Source organism: Chiloscyllium plagiosum, chromosome 6, assembly GCF_004010195.1.
Source record: "Chiloscyllium plagiosum isolate BGI_BamShark_2017 chromosome 6, ASM401019v2, whole genome shotgun sequence".
Lineage (NCBI taxonomy): Eukaryota > Metazoa > Chordata > Chondrichthyes > Orectolobiformes > Hemiscylliidae > Chiloscyllium > Chiloscyllium plagiosum.
The window spans coordinates 115,001,987-115,019,133 of NC_057715.1; the positions used below are offsets into that span (position 1 = coordinate 115,001,987).

Consider the following 17,147-nt stretch of genomic DNA (forward strand, 5'->3'; position numbering starts at 1 on the left):
TGCGAATAGATTAGAATCCCTACAGTGTGTAAAACAGGCCATTTAGCCCAACAAGTCCATACCAACCCTTTGAAGAGTAACCCACACAGACTCATTCCTCTACCTTTACTTCTGACAAACACATCTAACACTATGCGCAATTTTAGCATAGCCAATTCACCTGACCTGCACATCTTTGAATTGTGGGAGGAAACCCACACAGACATGGAAAGAATGTGCAAACTCCACACAGACGGTCACCCATGGCAGGAATTGAACGTGAGATGCTGGCGCTGTGAGGCAGCAGTGCTAACCACTGAGCCACTGTGCCATCCAACAGATCTCCAGCACTTTTTGTGTTCTGTGCAGTTATACAGTTTGGTGTGAGAAACAGAAAGCAAGAGTATTATTTAAATGGTGATATATTCGGAAGTGTGAATGTACAAAGGGATCTGAGTGCCTTTGTACACCAATTAATGAAACCAGATGGACGGGTTCAGCAAGCAATGTGGAATGCAAAGGATAAATTGGCTTTCATTGCGGGAGGAGTTGAGTTCAGAAGTAGGGATGTCCTACTGCAGTTACACAAAGCCTTGTTGGGGCCTCATCTGGAATATTGCAAGCAGTTTTGGGCTCCCTAACTGAGAAGAGATATATATACATTCTGGAGAGTGTGCAGCCGAGGTTCACAAGGAGTGGCAGGAAAGGCTATTATTCCTATTTACCTGGTCCATTGGGATTACTCTGGATATCAATATACAAGACAGTTCCAACAATGGAGCAAAATAATTAAACAGTGACTACAATGAGGAAGTATTTTTAGGAAGGTGGGGCTAAAGGGATCAAAGGGTATGGGGAGAAGGCAAAGATCAGGGGACTGAGTTGGAGGATCCATCATGATCATATTGAATGGTGGAGCAGGCTCGAGGGGCTGAATGGTCTAATATTGCCCCTGTTTTCTATGTTTCATTGTTACTTTTTCACAATAGGACTCAAAGCAATTTGCGACACTCGACCCAAGAAGGCTGTGGACATTGTGACAAATGGAGCTTAATTCTGCGACAAATGGAGCTTTCAAAACTGCGAAGAATAAATTACGGGAGATTTAATAAATGGTCCAACACAAACCAGTACAAGGATACTCTCATCCAATGGCCAGCAGGGGTCACTGCATTGCAATCAGAGCTGAACTTGTTGCTGTCTTTAATCCCAGCTATAATCAGCCAAGCAGCACTAGCTGAACACACCCTTATTTTTATTTACAAAAAATCCAACACTAATTTGTGTTATGGGGTCACACATCATCCCGGCTTAGTGGTAGCACACTCTGCCTCCCCCAGAATCAGAGGACAGTGAGCGCCTGACTCTGAGTGGAATGTGTGTTGAAAATTGAACATTTTTCAGAGAAACAAAATGTTCCATTTATCCAGCTCCTTTCAGAACAATCCCAACACACTCCTGTCGATGAAGTATGGTTATGCTGAAAATGAGATTGAAAAAGATAGCAGCAAGTGGAGGCCATTTGGCCCAACAAGCCTGCTCAGCCATTCAACCAGATCACAGCTCATCACCTCCCTCGGTGCCATTTTCCCACTATCCCCATATCTCTTAATGCCATTAATATCCAGAAATCTATTGATCTCTGCCTTGAACATACACAATGTTTGAAGTTGCTCAGCCCTCTGGGTCAATGTTCCCTCCAAACTATGTGGCTGCTCTAAAATTCCATACATGGCAATTGTGACATTGACCTCCAATTCCTGGGGTCCCTACATCGCGTCGAACTCCAAGGTCAACACAGCCGGAAAGTAAATTTGAGGGAACGCTGCTCTGAGGCAGAGAATTCCAAAGATTCACCACACCGTGAGTGAACAGGTTCCTCTTCAACTCAGTCCTAAATGGTCTGTCCCTTATCATGAGACCATGTCCCCTAGTTCCAGACTCACCATCCTTCCTGCATCCACTCAGTTGAACCCTAAAAGTTTTAATGAGATCACCTCTCATCCTTCAAATCTCTGGGCAATACAGATCCACTTCCCCCAGTATCTAATCATAAGACAATCCTGCTTTCCCAAGAATTATTCTGGCAAAACTCAACTGCATCCCCAAATGACAGGTATATCCTTCCTCAGATAAGGAGACCAAAACTCTCACTAAGGCTAAAAATCACGCAACACCAGTTTTTGACCAACAGGTTTATTTGGAAGCATGAGCTTTCAGAGCATGCTCCTTCATCAGGTGGTTGTGGAGAATAAAATTGCAAGACATGGAAATTACAGCAAAATTTTACAGTGTGATGTGACTGAAATTATATATTGAAAAAGGCCTGGATTGTTTGTTAAGTCTTTCATCTTTTAGAATGACCATGTAGGTTTCAATTCTTTCAATTGTAAATCGCAGAACTTTTGTAAAGTTACATTCTCAAGTGAACTTTAACAACAAGTGACATGTCCACCCAGAAAAGACGGCATCTCCAAATCCTCACTGAGGCTGTGCACGATAGGAGCCAGACATCTGAAGGAAAAAACAGGAGCCAATTTGAACTCAGTGAACTCCTACAAATGATAACGTAATAATGACCAAGCAAACTGTTTACCTGGAAACAAATATTCGTCGGTGCACCATGACTCCCGTTCTGATATTACAGATAGTGACAAAGTCAGAAGTCACATGACACCAGGTTATAGTCCAACAGATTTAATTGAAATCACAAGCTTTCGGAGCGCTGCCCCTTCATAAGGGGAACTGGAGGCTACCTTTAATTTCACCTGACGAAGGAGCACTGCTCCGAAAGCTTGTGTTTCAAACAAACCGGTTGGATTATAACCTGGTGTTGTGTGAATTCTGATTTTGTCTACTCCGGTCCAACACCAACACCTCCACATTCAGATTGTGAGCCTGCAATTTTTTACAGCTACTGGAGAGCGCAGACTAGGTCTTGGTTTAACATCAGAAAAACAGTAACATTTGACAGTGCTCCATTCCTCAATACTGCACTGGAGTGCCAACAAGACGTCTATGTTCAAGTTTCGAGAACATGTTTAATAATCATAACCTTCAATTGCAGATATAGCAACAATACACAGGAGATAAGCATTTTCTCATTGTAGAACAGGTTTTTGGAGAAGTATTTTTTCCCCTAATTCTTTCACTGAATGTGAGGGTCACTGGCCGGGCCAACATTTGTTGCTCACCCCCAATATCCTTTGAGAATTTATTCCGGAATCGCTGCAGTCCATAGACACACCATCCTATTAGGGAAGGAATTCCAGAAGTTTGAGCTTCTGAAGGAATGGTGATATAGTTCCAAGTCAGGATGATGAGTGGCTTAGAGGGGAACTTGCAGCTGGTGGTTTTCCCATGTACCCGCTGCCCTTGTCCTTCGAGTGGAAGTGGTCATGAGTTTGGAAGATGCTGTCTAAGGAGCCTTGGTGAATGTCTGCAGTGCACCTTGTAGATGGTACACACTGATGCTACTGAGCATTGGTGGTGGAGGGAGTGAATGTTGATGCCAATTGAGAGTACTTGAACAACAAGCTTTTCAACAGAATTAGCATCAATGCAGTTCCACCAAATGAAGCATTATTTTCCATGAAGTTCAGTCTCTTTTACTTATGATTTGGAGGAGCTGGTGTTGGACTGGGATGTACAAAGTTAAAAATCGCACAACGCCAGGTTATAGTCCAACAGGTTTATTTGGAAGTACAAGCTTTCAAAACACAGCTCCTTCATCAGCTGGCTGTGGAGTAGAAGATCGTAGGACACAGAATTTATAGCAAAAGCCTACAGTGTGATGTAATTGAAATTATATATTGAAAAAGACCTGAATTGTTTGTTAAGTATCTCATCTTTTAGAATGACCATATTGGTTTCAGTTCCAGAACTTTCTTAAGGTTACATTCTCAAGTGACATTTAACAATAGGTGTCATGTCGGCCCAGATAATGCATTGAAGGTGTGAGGTGCCCTGTGTGAGGCTGTCTGTGCCCCAACATTCAGATTGATTCTAATCTCAAAAAAGGGATTTACAAAATCTTACATGGATTCATACAGTTTTTGAGCAAAATAAAATGTATTTCTGCAAGTACAAATTCACACCACAAACTTATATGTGTGAATGTGTGCATGTGAGTGTGTGCGCGCGTGCGGGGTGTGTGCACGTGGCATGTGTGCGGGGGGGGCGGGTGTATAGGTCTGTGAGAGGATTCATGTGGGAGTGTATGTGCGAGCGTATGAGAGACAGTCTGTGTGAGTGTATGGGTCCGCAGGTGTGTCTGTATGTGTGTGTCTGTAAATCCCTTTTTAGATTAGAATCATTCTGAACATTGGGGCACAGACATCCTCACACAGCGCACCTCCCACCTTCAATGCATTATCTGGGCCAACATGGCACCTTTTGGGAAAGTTCACTTGAGAATATAACTTTAAGAAAGTTCTGAAATTTACTTATGAAAGAACTGAAACCAACATGGTCATTCTAAAATGTGAGAGACTTAACAAACAATCCAGGTCTTTTTCAACATATCATTTCAGTTATATCACTCTGTAACTGTTGCTATAAATTCTGTGTCCTACAATGTTTTACTCCACAACCACCTGATAAAGGAGCAGCACTCCAAACACGAGTGCTTCCTAATAAAGCTATTGGACTATAACCAGGTGTTGTGTGATTTTTTAACTCTTTTATTTAGTTGTTGTTGCCACTGGACAGGAGGAAACCTCAAGAATGTTGAACTAATTGATTCTACCATGTTTGACCTGAACTTCAATGCCATCTAATTGGCCTAGTTAGAAAATGATTAACACCGATATACATCAAAACATTGATTCAACTTCAGCTCCTAATTGACACTAAGCCTCAACCCTGTTCGTTTGGGAGGCTGAGTCTCAGATTTCCAATTCCTTTGTTTTTCTTTATTCTTTCATAGGGTTTGGGTATCACTGATGGCCCAGTATTTATTTCCCATCTGTTAATCACTCTTGAACTGAGTGACTTGCTCACCCATTTCAGAGGAGCAATTAAGAGTCATATGTAGGCCAGACCAGGTAAGGATTGCAGATTTCCTTCCCTAAAGAACATTCATGAACCAAATGGATTCTTATGATCATTGATGGTGGTTTAATGGTCATCATCACTGAGACTAAACTTCTATTCCCGGTATTATTGAATGAATTTACATTCCACTAGTGCAACAGTGGGATTTGAACCCATATTCTCAGGGTATTATCTTGGGTTAACATTTTGAGTCCAGTGTACCTCCACCAGAAGAATTCTGAAGAAGGGTCACTGCACTCAAAATGTTAACTCTGTTTCTCTCTCCACAGATGCTGCCAGACCTGCTGAGTTTCAGCAGCAACTTCTGTTTCATGTATGCCAGCATTTGCAGTTTGATTAGATTCCCAACGGTGTGGAAACAGGCCCTTCAGCCCAAACCAACCCTCTGAAGCATAACACCCAGACCCATTTCCCTCTGACTAAATTGGGGGTTTAGCATGGCCAATTCACCTGACTTGCACATCTTTGGATTGTGGGATGAAACCGGAGCACCCGGAGGAAACCCACACAGACACAGGGAGAACATGCAACCTCCACACAGACAGTCACCCGAGGCTGGAATTGAACCAGGGACCCTTGTGCTGTGAGACAGCAGTACTAACCACTGAGCCACCTTGCCACCCTTCTTGGTTTTATTTTCTTGAGCTTCTGGATTACTAGTCTAGTTAGCCATACAGCTTCAGTTAAGGGTATGGGAACCAACACAAATCAATTATTTCAGGAACAGTGTCAACTTGGGGTAACAGAGGATGTGCTGTGGTAATTCACCAGACTATAATCCAGAGACTCCAATTAATGGTTCAGAGACACTGAGTCCTTGTGACAATAAAGCTAATTCTGATTCTGATTCAAATCCCAGCAAAACTAAGTTTTTTTTTCTTTTAAATCTGGAATCGAAAGGTAGACAGATATGATTGTCATAAAACCCCATCAGCTTCACTAAGATTTTATAAGAAAGTACATCTACCATCCTCACCCAGGGTGGCCAAGATGTGACTCCAAACCCACAGCAATATATTGGTTAACTGAAATGCCAAATAATTCACTCAGTTCAAAGAGAAACAAACCCTGGCTTTGCCAGCAATGATCACATCCAATTAAATAACAATGAAAAATCTCTGGCTCAGTGGTTTAGCACTGCTGCCCCTCAGTACCAGGAATCTGGGTTCAATTCCAGCCTCGGTGACTGTCTGTTTGGAGTTTGCACCTTCTCCCCGTATCTGCATGGGTTTCCTCCGGGTGCTCCGGTTTCCTCCCACAGTTCATAGATCTGCAGGTTAAGTGGATTGGCTATGCTAAGTTTAACCATAGTGTCCAGGGATGTGCAGGTTAGGTGGATTGGCCATGCTAAACTTCCCTGTAGTGTCCAGGGATGTGCAGGTTAGGGTGAATGGTCATGCTAAATTTCCCATAGTGTGCAGGGATGTGCAGGTTAGGGTGGATTGGCTAGGGTAAATTTCCCATAGTGTGCAGGGATGTGCAGGTTAGGGTTGATTGGCTAGGGTAAATTTCCCATAGTGTGCAGTGATGTGCAGGTTAGGGTGGATTGGCCATGCTAAATTTCCCATAGTATGCAGGGATGTACAGGTAAGGGTTGATTGGCCATGTTAATTTTCCCATAGTGTGCAGGGATATACAGGTTAGTGTGGATTAGTCAGGGTAAATGTCAGGTTAGAGATAGGATGAGGGAGCTGGATCTGGGTGGGATGGACTTCAGAGGGTCAGTGCAGACTTTATTGGTTGAATGGCCTCTTTCTATGCTACAATATTATTGTCTCCAAATCAGAAGGTTGCAGGTTCAGTTCCTACTCTAGTGTCCATAAGAGTCCAGGCCGACACAGTTGTGGGTGCTGTCCTTCAGATGTAATGATAATTGAAAGCCCTGCCTGCCCTTTCCAGTGGATACATAAATCCTGTGATGCTATTTTGAAGAACAGGGGTTCTATCCCGGGTATTCTATCCAACATTTCTGCTTTATTTAACATCACCAAAAAAAAATAGATTATCTGTCCATGTACAGATTTGCTATTTGTGGGAGTTTGCTGTGCACCAATTTTCTGCTGTCTTTCTAAATGCCAATCATAGAATCTTTACAGAGTGGAAACAGGCCATTTGGTCCATCAAGTCAACACTGATATACCCATCATCCTGCGTTACCCAGCACTAATCCACCCCGCCAGCACAGCTTTGGACTGTGGGATAAAACTGGAGCACCTGGAGGAAACCCACGCAGACGCAGGGGGAATGTGCAAACTTCACCCAGACAGACCCCCCGGGTCCCTGCTGTGAGGCAGAGTGCTAACCACTGAGCCATCATGTTGCCCTAACAGTGGTCACACATGAACAAGTGTTTCATTGGCCGTGAAAGGCTTTGGGCTGTCCTGAGGTCATGTAAGGTGCTACAAAAATGCAAGTCTTTCTATTCAAGTGCCAAATGTAGCACCTCAAACAGCAAAAAAAACACAATGCTGGGAATTTGAGTTGCACTTTGGAAGCGCCTGCTCATTGTACAATGTAGCACTGGGGCAGAGTGAACAGGACTGCTCGGTTGGACATTGATATGTCCAATCTTCGATCATTGAAGAATTATGGGGAAAGGGCAGAAAAGCGGACCTGGAAATATCACGATTCTATTGAATGATAGAGCAGGATGAAAGGGCTAAACAGCCAAATCAAATTCCTGCATGTTGTAGCCTTAAATAGGCCATTCAGCCCATCAAGTCTGCTCCACCATTCAATGAGACCATGCTGATTTGATATTCCTCAACTCCACTTTCTTGTCTTTACCTCCCAATTCCCATCTCCTGCTCCTTTTTCTCATGGACTTATCCCTCTCTAACCCACATGCAAACCAATCTGAATTGACCAAAGGCAAATGGAGGGGCGGGGCATGCAGACTGTGCCATTCCAACACCATCAAAGGACGGAGTAATTTCAGAATTTTATGGACTGTACATTCCCTTTGCACAGCAAGTAAATCTTAAAAGTTATTGAAATCTGTAAAGAATTTAAAACTTGCATTGTCAGGGTTTGACAGTGTTGTCTGGCGGCAGCTGGTTGAAGTGTAGTTTAAAGTCTCCCCCTTTTTTAAACAATAGAATGGTTTTCCTCGGCTATTAAAGGAACGTGCGGTCTCAATGCTGGGGTCTCGCTAAACTTGAACCGCTTACATTTTTCCCTTAAAACAAAAAGGTGCTGCAAAAAGACAATCATATTTCTGTGCGATCTGCTGCATTGGAACGTAGAGGGACCTCCCCAACTCTTAATTTGATTCGGAAAACAGAAAATCAGAAGGAAAGGAATGAAGACAATTATTGCAGCCCATTCAGGCATCTTAAGAGGTAAAGGCAGATCTTTATACGATATACCTTTTGTCTACGTTTTTCTGTCCTCAGTTTTAAAAATACCTTTAATAAATGTCACAGCAACTCTCACTGACATGCATTGCGATTTAATGCCTAAGGGTTAGGTTGGAGACAGTGATAACTGGGAACAGGGGTGTTCAAAGTTTCAAAGTCGATTGAAAAGTTCGATCTGAATTTGGCAATCGCACCGTTTCAATTATTTAACCACCCGGCTTCCCCCTAAAGCTCCCTCGTAAATGTATTTGAGAGAGTAATGGAGGTGGAAACCATAGACTCTTTTAGAAATATATACACCTCGAGTGCTTTGTTCGTCAGGATACAGACTGTGGGATTAAAGGGGTGACTCGTTAATTGACCTCTTGCTGTTCCCGAAACTTTCTATGCTTCTGTGAAACTTGACAGCGAGAGTTCAGATCAAAAATGTGTGTGTCAGTCATGCTAACTCTGCTCTGCACACGTGAAATGCTTGTTTATCTACTCCAATGCAAATATCAGCAAGGTACAACTGGCTAAAACTACTTAGTAGATCTAACAGGATTACCTCTATCTCCTCTCTTCAGTGTTCTGACGGCTGTTTAAATTGTCTGAAGCCTGTCATGCATTCCAATTTGGCAAAATTTTACAAATCTTGCCTCAGTTGTCATATCTCCTAAATCAAATTACCAAATGCCATTAAAGGGCAGAGAATCTGGACTGAGACTTGTGGGACAGTTCCGAGGGAGTGCTGCACTGTCTGGAAATGCCATCTTTCACATGAGGTGCTCCACTATGAGACCCTCCCACCCTGTTGGCTTGGTGTAAATGTTGCTGTGACACCGTGGCATGTATTTTTCTTATTGTTCATGGAGTGTGTGAGAATTGTTGGTTGGAGTCTGATTTATAGTGTCTTGCAAAAAGAGGTGGTGAGCCGTCTTGCCGAACCACTGCAGTCCTTGGGGTCTAGAGAGTGTTGTAAGGAAGTGAGTTCCAGGAATTTGAGCCAATGACACTGAAGGAATAGCATTGTGTTTCCAAGTCAGGGTGGTTAGTAGCTTAGAGGGCAACTTACAGGGGTGGTGTTCCCATGTATCTGCTGCCCTTGTCCTTCTGGATGGAAGTGGTTGTGGGTTTGAAGGCTGCTGCCTGCGGATGTTTGCTGATTCCTGCAGTACATCTTGTTGATAGTACACACTGCTGCTACTGAGCGTCGGTGGTCATGGAAGTGAATGTGGTTCCAATCACTCAGGCTGCTTTGGCCTGGATGGTGTCAGGCATGTTGAGTGTTGTTGGAGTTGCCTCCCTTAACTTCACCTGATGAAGGAGCAGCGTTCCAAAACCCTGTGGTTTCAAACAAACTATTGGACTATAACCTGGTGTTGTGACTTCTGACTTTGTCCACTCCAGTCCAACGCCTGCACCTCAACGTCATCTCATAAATATGGAAAATCAGGCAATATTAAGCACCAAAACTGCAGTGCCTAAGTATAGAGTCAGAGTTATAGACATGGACCGAAGGGTCTGTTTCTATGATGTACAATTTGTCTATGCCAACCAGTTATCCTAACCTAATCTAATCCTATTTGCCAGCACTTGCCTCATATCTCTCCCAACCCTTCCGCTTCATATACCCATCCAGATGCCTTTTACATGCTGTAATTGTACCAGCCCTCACTACTTCCTCTGGCAGCGCATTCCATACAAGCACCACCTTCTGTGTGAAACAGCTGCCTCTTAGGTCCCTTTTGTATCTTTCCCCTCTCTCCCTAAACCTATGCCGTCTCGGTCTGGACACTCCCACCCCAGGGAAAAGACCATGTCTAATTACCCTATCCATGCCCGTCATGATTTTATAAAATCTCTATTAGGTCACCCCTCAGCCTCCGACGCTCCAGGAAAAACAGCCCCAGCCTGTTCAGCCTCTCCCTGTAACTCAAATCCTCCAACCCTGGCAACATCCTTTTAAATCTTTAAAAGTTTAATTTATGAACCAATGTTTCTTAGGATTGCTTTTTCCATTTAAAACAAAAATACAGATGTGAGGATATAATATACTTAGCATCTTTCATATGTTGGAGTGTTTTTGGAAGGCAGTCATTTGGTAACAGAGGATCTGCAGCATTTATGCACAGCGCGATCCCAACAGCAGCCTGAGTTAAACTATTTCGGTCATGTTGTCTCAGGGATAAATGTAGGTCAGGACGCTGCATTGGGATTGTGGGGGAAGGAGGGATTTATTCATAGCATTATCAAACATTAGCTCTGATTCAATGTATTTGCCATAAATTTATTTTCAGTAAAACAAAATGTGTGCACTAGGGGACAGGCGGGTTCCACATTGAATAGAAATATAGAGAGCAGGAGTAGGCCATTCAGCCCCTTGAGCCTGCTCCCCTATTCAGTACGGTCATGGCTGTTCATCCAATTCAGTCTCCTGTTCCCACATTCTCCCCATACTGTTTGATCTCTAAGAACAATATCGAAGTCCTCTCTTGAAATCGCCTTCCTCAGTCAGGGGTGTCAGGATGGTGGGGTTGACCTGCAATCATCTGATTCCAAGGGAAAAGTATTAACTCCAGAGCCACTGCTGACACCTTGTTATTTCCGGTGAGACTGTGGATCTTACCTAGTCATGTAGAGACTGACTTGTGCACCCTACTGTACTGAACAAGTATTGGTTTTGATTGCATAGAATTGTGTGGGAACTTGCCCAGCCTTTAGGAAAACTGTTCCCCAACTCTGTCCATACCCCTCTTAAAAACAGAAATGCCAACATTTTCAAGGCCTGTAAACCTTCCTCTGCTGGTTCATTGCACAAGCAACAATACAGCCTAGAGTTCATACACAAATGATAATGTTGTGAACGAAGTCTTGTGCAGGTGATCAGAGTCCCTGCCTCTGAATTAGGAATCCTGAGTTCGAATCCAGCCACAGGATTTGATGGTCACAAAAGGGTGTGTTTGTAATGTGGCCAAAGCAGGTTGCCATCAACTTGTAAACCCTTCTGATGATAAAATGTAGGAGCATAAATAGACCATTCAGCCCATAAGGTCTGCTCTATCTCTCAATGAGATTGTGATTGATCTGATGACCCTTGACTCCACTTTCCTGCCTTTCCCCCATAGCCCCTGATTCCCTTCCTCATTAAAAATCTGTCTATCTCAACTGAATTAACTTAAATCCAGCCTCGATAGCCCTCTGAGATAAACAATTCGACGTATTCACTATCCTAAGAGGAAATTTCTCATCTGTCTTAAATGGGTGGTCCCTTATTCCAAAGTGATGCCCTCTGGTCCTAGACACTCCCGCAAGGGGAAACAACCTTTAGATCAGATTAGATTCCCTACAGTGTGGAAACAGGCCCTTTGGCCCAACAAGTCCACACTGACCCTCCGAAGAGCAACCCATCCAGACCCATTTCCCTCTGACTAATGCACCTAACACTGTGGGCAATTTAGCATGGCCAATTCACCTTACCTGCACATCTTTGGAGTGTGGGAGGAAACCGGAGCACTTGGAGGAAACCCACGCAGACACTGGGAGAATGTGCAAACTCCACACAGACAGTCGCCCGAGTAACCTCTCCCAATCTACCCTGTCAAATCCTCCAAGAATCCTATTGTTTACAAATGTCACCCTCTTCTAAACTCCAAGAACACCAGATTTAACTTCTCCTCATCCCTCCATATCCAGAATCAGCCTGGTCAACCTTGTCTGGACTACCTCCAATGCTGGTATTTCTTTCTTTAGACAAGTGTTCACAGTATTCCAGTTGTGGTCTGACCAGTCAGCTTGAGAGACAAAATGGCCCACTCCTGCTCCTATTTCTTGTGTTCTTATCAACCCATGACCTCAATCACCTAAGAGGACAAGAGCAGCAGACATCTGCACCCCCTGCAAGCTCCCCTCCAAGCCACTCACTATCCTGACTTGGAAGTATATAGCTGTTCCTTTGGTGGGACTGGCTCACCAAGCCTGGAATTCCCTCACTACTGGCATTCTGAGTGACTCTACATCCCAAGGACTGAAGCTGTTCAAGAAGGCAGCTTGCCAACACCTTCTCCAGAGTAACTAGTTGTGAGCAATAAAGTGTGTGACTCCTGATTTTTGTTTTAAATAGTAACCCCTTGTTCTAGATTAGACCGTAAGAAATAGAAATAAGAATTGGCCATTCAGCCCCTTGAGCTCTTGCTGCCATTCAGTAGGATTATGATCCTCCCATAGAGACTATACCTACATCCCCCTCTGCCCCCCACCCCCACACAGAATCTTGCATCCTTCAATCAAGTTCATTTTAGTCTGTAGCTAGTCAAGTCTGTCCTTCCTTTCCATTATTGGTTGGTGTGTGTGGAGAGTGGGCGTACATGTGTCTGTGTGGCATTTGAAGGATAGTTTTGAGGCCAATCCCTTGAGTGATAGCCAAAGACCTTTCTGATATCAGGATGAGGGTGACTGGCTGTAGTGAGGACATTTCTCCACAGGCTGACAATAAGTCTGACACTCCGACACAAACCAGCCATTGTTTCGAGATTCTCTTGAGCATCCATCTCTGTTTATCATTGACTTTTGCTGGTGTACCCAGTCTAAACTGAGACTGAACGCTCCAAGATTTCGCTGATAGATCTGGGAGCAGGGTACCAGTGGTGTAGTGTCTTGTACCCCCACACTTTCACCTCCTTTTTTAAGACATTGCTGACAATTTGCCACTTTGAGCAAGCAATTGTTCACTTGTCCTAATGTTTCCTCCTTTGGTTTAATGTCAATTAATATCTGAGGGCAGTGATGGTAGCATAGTGGTAATGTCAGTGGACTCATAATCTAGAACTCTAGACTACTGCTGTGAGAATATGGTGAAATTTTAAATTCAATTAACTGATAAATCTGGAATATGAAGATCGACTAAGTAATGTTGACCATGAAACCGTCACTAATGGCAAAAACCCATCTCGTTCACAGCCATCCTTATCTGACCTGGCTTACACATGACTCCAAACCCCTAGTCATGTGGTTGACTCTTAGCTTCTATCGATGGTTGGACTGGAAGCCTGTGACCAGCGGTGTGCCACAAGGATCGGTGGTGGGCCCACTGCTTTTCTTCATTTATATAAATGATTTGGGTGTGAATATAGGAGGCGTGGTTAGTAAGTTTGCAGATGACCCCAAAATTGATGGAGTAGTGGACATTGAAGGTTATCTCCATATCAGAAGGGCCAATGAACCAAGAAGTGGCAGTTTAATTTAGATAAATGAGGTGTTGCAAATTAGGATAGCACTTTCACACTTAATCATAGTGCATTGGGGAATATTGCTGAACAAACATCTTGGGGTGCAGGTTTAGGGTTCCTTGAAGATGGAGTCGCAGGTAGACAGGATAATGAAGAAGGCATTTGGTAAGCTTGCCTTTATTAGTCAGTGCATTGAGTATAGAAGTTAGGAAGTCATATTGCAGCTGTATTGCTGAGGTCACCTTTGGAATACTGCGTTAATTCTGGGCTCCCTGCTACAGGAAAGATGTTGTTAAACTTGAAAGGGTGCAGAAAAGATGTTGCTAGGGTTGAAGGGTTTAAGTGTAGGGAGAGGCTGAATAGGTTAGGACCATTTTCCCTAGAGGGTTGGAGGCTGAGGGGTGATCTTTAGAGAGGTTTATAAAATCATCAGGGGCATGGTTAGGATGAACAACCCAAGATCTTTTTAGGGTAGGGGAATCCAAAACTAGAGGGCATAAGTTTTAAGGTGAGAGGGGAAAGATATAAAAGGGACTCAAGGCACATTTTCATGCAGAAACTGGTGCATGTATGGAATGAGCTGCCAGAGGAAGTGGTGGTGGAGGCTGGTACAATTACACCATTTAAAATGCATCTCGATAGGTACATGAATAGGAAGGGTTTGGAGGGAGAAGCAGCATCCGAGGAGCAGGATGCTGCCTGACCTGCTGTGCTTTTCCAGCACCACTCTGATCTAAATGCTGATTTCCAGCATCACTTTTGACTAGGGTTTGGAGGGATATAGGCCAAACGCTGGCAAAATGGGACTAGATCAGATTGGGATGTCTGGTCAGCAAGGACGAGTTGGACCGAAGGGTCTCTTTGTGTTGTTTGACTTTATGGTAGTTGGGGATGATCTTTCATAAAGGACATAAGCTCATTATGGAAAAAGAAAACTGCAGTCCCTATGAAGCGTCTTGAGATGCCTTAGTATATTAAAGGCAGGTTTCTGGTTTGTAGCTGTGTGCTTCTGTTTGAAACCATAATTCACTCCAATTTTATTTTCACCAACAGCTCCATATTTCATGATTTCTCTTTCCTGTCATGGAGATTGTGAATTTTATTGGAACAGGATTGGTTCATTGACACGAGGTGCAATATGTTTGTCACTTCAGTGACTGTACTGAGGGTTGCCAAGGAATCAAGTCCAGTTTGCCTTGGGTAGGGAAGGTGCAATGACTCTTTGTTTTGGTGCACTTCCAAAACTCCGAAACTGACAGTGAGTTCATCAAAACCCCCTTGGATTCTTTGTCAATTGACAGAAAATCCTTTGTGTCAGGATAATCAGAATTGTTGAATCGAAGCATGTCTTTGTTTAAAAAAAATAAATTAACTTCTTTTAAACCTTGTCATTTGCATGCAACGTATGAGCAGTGGATTCCAACAGGATTTACTCGTGTGTTTGAGAGTGTTGTGCTACATACAGAGTGTCTCAGGACAGAGTGAAAGAAGCCCATTGTGTCTATGACAGCTCACTGCAGAGCTCCTGATTAGTCCCACTGCTTCCAACACTTCACTCAATACCTCTGCACATGTTGTTTTTCCAAAACAGTTTTCTTACGTGGGTGTCACTGGCAAGGCCTGCATCTGTTTCCTATCCCTAATTACCGATGGACAGTTCAGATTGCAGTTAAGAGTCAACCACGCTAAGACATTGAGTGTTTCCACAAAGGAGTTCAATCTGGAATGGTTGTTCATGACTGCCACAAACTTGACAGGTCAAAGAGCTTTTTTTTTGTCTTTGCTATATAGTTCCTGGAGCTAATGGGATCAGATTGTATGGGGAGAAAGTGGGAACAGGAGACTGATCAACCATGATCATATGGGATAGCAGAGCAGCTTTTGTTTTGTGTTTCGGGTCTGGACTTGTGTAGAGCAGAGCAGGTAAGAATGGCACGTATCCTTCCATAACCAACACTTTTCAACCAGAAGTGTTTTCATCAAGACTGGCTTTGCTTTCCAGATTTACTCTTCTACTACCTGCCACAGTGGGATTTGAACCCATGGCCCCACAGGGCTTTTGCCCGAAACGTCGATTTTGCCTGTCCTCGGATGCTGCCTGAATTGCTGTGCTCTTCCAGCACCACTGATCCAGAATCTGGTTTCCAGCATCTGCAGTCATTGTTTTTACCTTTTTGGCCCCACAGCATTAGCCTGGATTACTCATCCGATGACATTATCACTACACCACCATCTCTCCTCCTGTTTTGAAATTCCAATTAGAACTGCATCAGCTACTCCTTCATCCAGGCAATGCATTCCAGATCATAACAGCATATTATCTTGGCACAGGAGTAGGCCATTTAGCCCCTCAGGTCTGGTTCACCATTCAAAATGATCATGGCTGATCTCTCAACCTCGCCTCAGTGAGGGGTGACCTTTTATATAGGTTTTTCAAATCATGAGGTGTAGAGATAAGTTGAATGGCAGGTGTATTTCCCTTAGGGTGAGGGATTTCAAGACTAACGTGCATACTTTTTAAGGTGGGAGGAGGGAGAATTAGAAACGACATGGGAGGCAACGTTTTTATGTAGGGTGGTTAGTGGTGTGGAAGTTGCTTCGTGTGTGGAATGAACTTCCAGAGAAAGTGGTGGATGCAGGTAAAATTAGAACATTTAAAAGATATTTGGAGCAGTAAGCAAAGAAATATTTGGAGGAATATGGGCCAAGCGCAGGCAAGTGGGACTGGTTTAGTTTGGGATTATGGTTGGCATGGACTGGTTGGACCGAAGGGTCTGTTTTGAGCTGTGCAACTCTATAACTCCACTTTCTTGCCTGCTCCTCTGAACCCTTCAGTTCACTAATAATTAAAAATCTTGTCTATCACCTCCTTAAATTTACTGAATGTTCCAGTATCTTCTGCACACTTGGTGAATTCCAGTCGTATTCCTTTGAGAAAAATGAGTTTTCCTCATCGCTATTTTTAAATCTGCTACCGCTTATCCTAAAACTATGACCTCTCGTTCTGGATTATGCCACAAGAGAAAGCATCCTTTCTACATCTACTTTGTCAATCCCCTTTAGTCTCTTATTTACCTCAATTAGATTTCCTCTCATACTTTGATGTTGTATGATGTGGAGTTGCCAGTGTTGGACTGGGGTGGACAAAGTTAAAAATCGCACAAAGTCAGGTTATGGTCCAACAGAGCTGAAAATGTGTTGCTGGAAAAGCGCAGCAGGTCAGGCAGCATCCAAGGAGACGGAGAATCGACGTTCCAGGCATGAGCCCTTCTTCAGGAATCAGGAAAGTGTGTCCAACAGGCTAAGATAAAAGGTAGGGAGGAAGGACTTGGGGGAGGGCATTGGAAATGCGATAGGTGGAAGGAGGTTAAGGTGAGGGTGATAGGCCTGAGTGGGGGTGGGGGCGGAGAGGTCAGGAAGAAGATTGCAGGTTACGAAGGAGGTGCTGAGTTCGAGGGATTCGACTGAAACAAGGTGGGGGGAGGGGAAATGAGGAAACTGGAGAAATCTGAGTTCATCCCTTGTGGTTGGAGGGTTCCGAGGCGGA

At 43.7% G+C, this 17,147-nt stretch overlaps 1 protein-coding gene across 1 annotated transcript in view; it reads left to right on the forward strand.

The window, feature by feature from the left end:
• Window positions 1-7,791: 7,791 nt before the first annotated feature.
• dgat2 (diacylglycerol O-acyltransferase 2) overlaps window positions 7,792-17,147 on the forward strand; it is a 67,417-nt gene continuing 58,061 nt past the window's right edge. The window contains exon 1 of the mRNA XM_043692484.1: window positions 7,792-8,375. Coding sequence (XP_043548419.1) covers window positions 8,336-8,375 — 40 coding nt within the window. The 5' untranslated portion in view covers window positions 7,792-8,335. The remainder of the gene's footprint in view (window positions 8,376-17,147) is intronic.